A 4,150-nucleotide genomic window follows, 5' to 3' on the forward strand; every position below is an offset into this window, starting at 1 on the left:
GGTGTATAATGGAGAGCTCTCTCCTTTCTGAGGCATCGCCACCTCCCCTTTAAGACACCTATGCATCGTTCCACACAAGAACGAGCTCGGACATGACACTGCGTGTATCTTGCTGATGGTGTATCTTCAGGTTCATTCAGCTTAGGTGTCATCAAATATGGGAACAACGGATAAGCACTATCACCTGCAAACAAAAGATATATACAGTTTATTATACATAGAAAAGTATTGTTGCCGAGACTGGAACAAGAAAAACCACACTGTCATCTAAATGTCCTGTCACCTAAAAGCCAAGCATCTCTTCGTCCTGCAGCGTACATCTCTTGCAGATGATTAGATATACGAGATGCTCTCCAAACTCTAGCATCGTGTGTTCTTCCACCATGTGCAGCATTTAGGGTCAAAATTTTACCCTCGTAATCCGATACCTATAAATTTATAAATATATTTAATTACTTTATAGAATTAATCGTGTAGTATAAATTAATACATAATTACAATTTTCTTACTTATTTTATAATTTACTCTATTGTATATAATAATTTTTGTACATTATAGAGGTAATGTTATACATACAATAAGAACATTCAACGAATGATATAATTTTCGGTTAATATAGAGGTGCTCCCTCTCTGCATTTGGTGGAACAATCGCTATATGGGTTCCATCTATTGCTCCAATAACACCAGGAAATTGTTTACGTGCCCAAAAACTGCAACATTAAAATAAAATGTATTCACTGTACAATTAAGGCTCCCTGGGCTCTTATTATGGTTGTGAGAGAGAGAGATTCATTGTTACTCTATTATAGAATAAATGTATTAAACTTACGTTTCTTTAATATGCTGAATTTCTGCATCTTCGATTGGAAATTGAATCCAGTCATTCATTAAAATATTCAAAGCATTGACTATATTGCGTAGAATCTTGCTAACTGTTGGTTGACTTACACACGATAAATAATCTTGACCAACTCGCTTTTGATATGAACCAGAAGCTATAAAATTCAACGCAATTAGAACCTGTAACAAAAAATTATTGCCACAATAAATAAGTTTTCAATAAGAAAAAATAAATCATTATATTACTTTGTAATGATAACTTCAATACCTGTAATTCAATAGGAACTGCATGACGTCGTTTTGTGAATGGTAGTAGAGGTCGTACATCTTCTATCAGCACTCGCACAGCTTCCCTGGATAATCTGAAAAATTATAAAGAAGTTTACTATGTGCTCATTTTATTTGACTGTATTTTCAATTTTCACTGTAAACGTGAGTTTTAAAAAAATGTAACCTCCAAAAGTATGAAAAATTGCATTTACCTGTAAAGACTACGGAATTCACTTTCCGGAATACTAAATGGATCTGAGGCGTCCCGTAATCTCCTTCGTATTCTCAGCATTGTATTATCTCGATGTTGTTGCATAAATAACGCGATTATTAAATTATCCATTGTAACTTGTAACGAACAGTCTTTTTTCCTCGTCACTCTTGTTTGATTTCACCCACAGAACATATATTTCACCTTTTCACCTAGAAATTTCGTGTCGAGCCCGCTCACGCGAATAATTTCGTATTTTTATTAGGTGAGATCAACGGTACTTGGGTGAACTACTCACTTTCGTCACTTTCACCCAATCCGAGAACCGTAATAAGCCCCCAGGAGTATCTGTACGAAAGTGTCGCGATCGTCGTATTACAGTTACTTCGTACTCGATCGCGAAATATTGAACAGCGGTTCCGTGAGTGTCCTGTGCAACAGAAGGAGGATGAGGCCTGACAACCCCATTCTGAGAGGAGGAGAAGGAGGCCTGGCGGAGGCATCGGGCCCCGGCGGAGCAACATTGGGGTAAGTATTTTATTTGTTATCTTAAAATTAATAGTTCTTTTCCATTTATTCGGGCCGATTTATCTCGGATAAGTAAGAAATAATTTGAGAAAGTAAAACCATCTAAAATATTATAAAAGTTTATTCTCGTAAAGATTTTTCCCAGAAAATAAATAATTACATTAGTAAATCTAATTAAAAGACGAATTAGACGCGTGTAAAAATTATTTTTTGAAACATTGGTCATTTTGAGCGGCTCTTTAATTTGAATCTTTCGTTTTTGTGTTACAGAATCATCGGAGCTACGTGCCTGACTAACTCCGCCCGTTGCGCATCTGGTCGGTGAGTGATAATTAATTTTTTATAACGGGGTACCGAATGACGTGAGATCCAGTGAATACTTTGTCGCGGGACAGAATACATTTTTATATAGAAATATTTTAAAGTTGATAATTTTCATATTAATTTGCACATTTTTAATAACACTTTGCAATAAAATAACGAGATATTTATATGAATATACAGATTTTACAGTAAGAGTTATCTTCGCCGTTCTTAGAGATATTTTAAATCCGCAAACGGGTGCTGTTTCGGAATCGTTTGTACGTGTTTGTATCGCCGGTAGTTTCGTTTGTAGTTTTAAAGAAGTGATTGTACGGGAATTTTCAAAATGAGATGAGTTGCATAAAAATATGCAATAAAAATCAGATTTTAGGGTAAGAGTTGTCTTTGCCGTTCTTAGAGATATTTTAAATCCGCAAACGGGTGCTGTTTCAGAATCGTTTGTACGTGTTTGTATCGCCGCTAGTTTCGTTTGTAGTTTTAAAGGGGTGATTGTACGGGAATTTTCAAAATAAGATGAGTCGCATGAAAATATGCAATAAAAATGATATTTTACGGTAAAGTTTACGGTAAAGTTATCTTCGCCGTTCTTGGAGATATTTTAAATCTGCAAACGGGTGCTGTTTCGGAATCGTTTGTACGTGTTTGTATCGCCGGTAGTTTCGTTTGTAGTTTTAAAGGGGTGATTGTACGGGAATTTTCAAAATAAGATGAGTCGCATAAAAATATGCAATAAAAATCAGATTTTAGGGTAAGAGTTATCTTTGCCGTTCTTAGATATATTTTAAATCCGCAAACGGGTGCTGTTTCGGAATCGTTTGTACAGTGAGGAGCATTAATGAGTTCCGTTACCCGGTGAGCTACGGTGCAGAGCGGTGCAGGCGAGCGCGCTACGTTACCGTCACGGTCGATAAAAGGTTCAAATACAGAACCGCGAACGCGTAAAAATGGTCAGTCACGCTGTATTGCTCGCGCGTGCATTTGATTAAAAAAAATTTTTTAATACAATTTGATGCACACAATTAATACGTATTACATACAATATAACAATCATAGGTGAATATGTAATTATAATTGTATTATTATGCATCTGCAACTATTATTCCACCGACTAAGTATGTGTTTACTGGAATAATATAATTACAGATAATATGATAATTATAATTACAACATTATTACCTATAATTATTCTATTGTATACGTAATGCATATGTAATTATATGAAAAATTGTTTCGCGATATTTTATAATTTTTACGATGTCGCATTATCTTCCGTATCTTATTTATAAGTAAATGAAATATTAAAATTAAAAGCTAAGTAATGTTACGGCCGATATTCCGAGCAATATTAGGGTATTAATAAAAAGCTATAATACATTTTGAATTATAATTATCGAGTCAACGTTTCGACCTACTTAGTCTTTCTCAGGGCATTACATTCAAACTTACAAGTGATATAAATAAAAATAATAATAACTGTTGAAGTTCACATTATCAACACTGAAAATTATAGTCATCGCCGATGGAACAATTACGACACGCAAAAGAAATAAGGTCAAAGCCAACTTCGAATTAAACGCCGGCACAGGCCACATAATTACAATAATTGTTACCGATTACAATAAATCCTGATCTGAGTTGCAGCTGACGGAGATGCTAATTTCGTGCATTTTCCGTATATTTTAAAAGGGGCAATCCTCTGTATGATCCTGGTATCAGCCATGCTCAACGTCGGAAATTGTCATGTCCGATATTAAATGGAAGTAGAGATCGGTGTTGCGTCAAGAACCTTTTAAAATATACAGAAAAACATACGAAATTAACAAAAAATATACGAAATTAGCATCTCCGTCAACTGCAACTCAGATCAGGATTTATTGCAATAAGTAACAATTATTGTAATTATGTGGCCTGTGACGGCGTTTAATTCGATGTTGGCTTTGACCTTATGTCTTTTGCGTGTCGTAATCGTTCATCG

At 35.0% G+C, this 4,150-nt stretch overlaps 1 protein-coding gene across 1 annotated transcript; it reads right to left on the bottom strand.

Moving 5' to 3' along the window:
* Positions 1-210: 210 nt before the first annotated feature.
* On the bottom strand, positions 211-1,845 carry LOC112451743 (putative nuclease HARBI1). Its single transcript, XM_025011569.1, has 5 exons — positions 1,325-1,845; positions 1,111-1,204; positions 832-1,022; positions 577-712; positions 211-428 (listed from the first exon to the last, which is right to left on the bottom strand). The coding sequence occupies exons 1-5, from the start codon at positions 1,453-1,455 to the stop codon at positions 264-266; spliced, it is 717 nt and encodes a 238-aa protein (XP_024867337.1). The 5' UTR covers positions 1,456-1,845; the 3' UTR covers positions 211-263.
* Between the last annotated feature and the right edge of the window lie 2,305 nt (positions 1,846-4,150).

The sequence above is a fragment of the Temnothorax curvispinosus genome, unplaced genomic scaffold (assembly GCF_003070985.1).
Source record: "Temnothorax curvispinosus isolate PA1 unplaced genomic scaffold, ASM307098v1 QBEX01002521.1, whole genome shotgun sequence".
In the NCBI taxonomy this organism is placed as follows: domain Eukaryota; kingdom Metazoa; phylum Arthropoda; class Insecta; order Hymenoptera; family Formicidae; genus Temnothorax; species Temnothorax curvispinosus.

What these genes read in the sequence shown, in the direction of transcription:
- LOC112451743 (XM_025011569.1), bottom strand. Translation starts at nt 1,455, where the DNA reads ATGGATAATTTAATAATCGCGTTATTTATGCAACAACATCGAGATAAT. An exon ending in GAATTCCGTAGTCTTTACAG is followed by an intron (nt 1,205 to 1,324) that starts GTAAATGCAATT and finishes ATAATTTTTCAG; the next exon opens with ATTATCCAGGGAAGCTGTGC. An exon ending in CAGTTCCTATTGAATTACAG is followed by an intron (nt 1,023 to 1,110) that starts GTATTGAAGTTA and finishes TTTTTGTTACAG; the next exon opens with GTTCTAATTGCGTTGAATTT.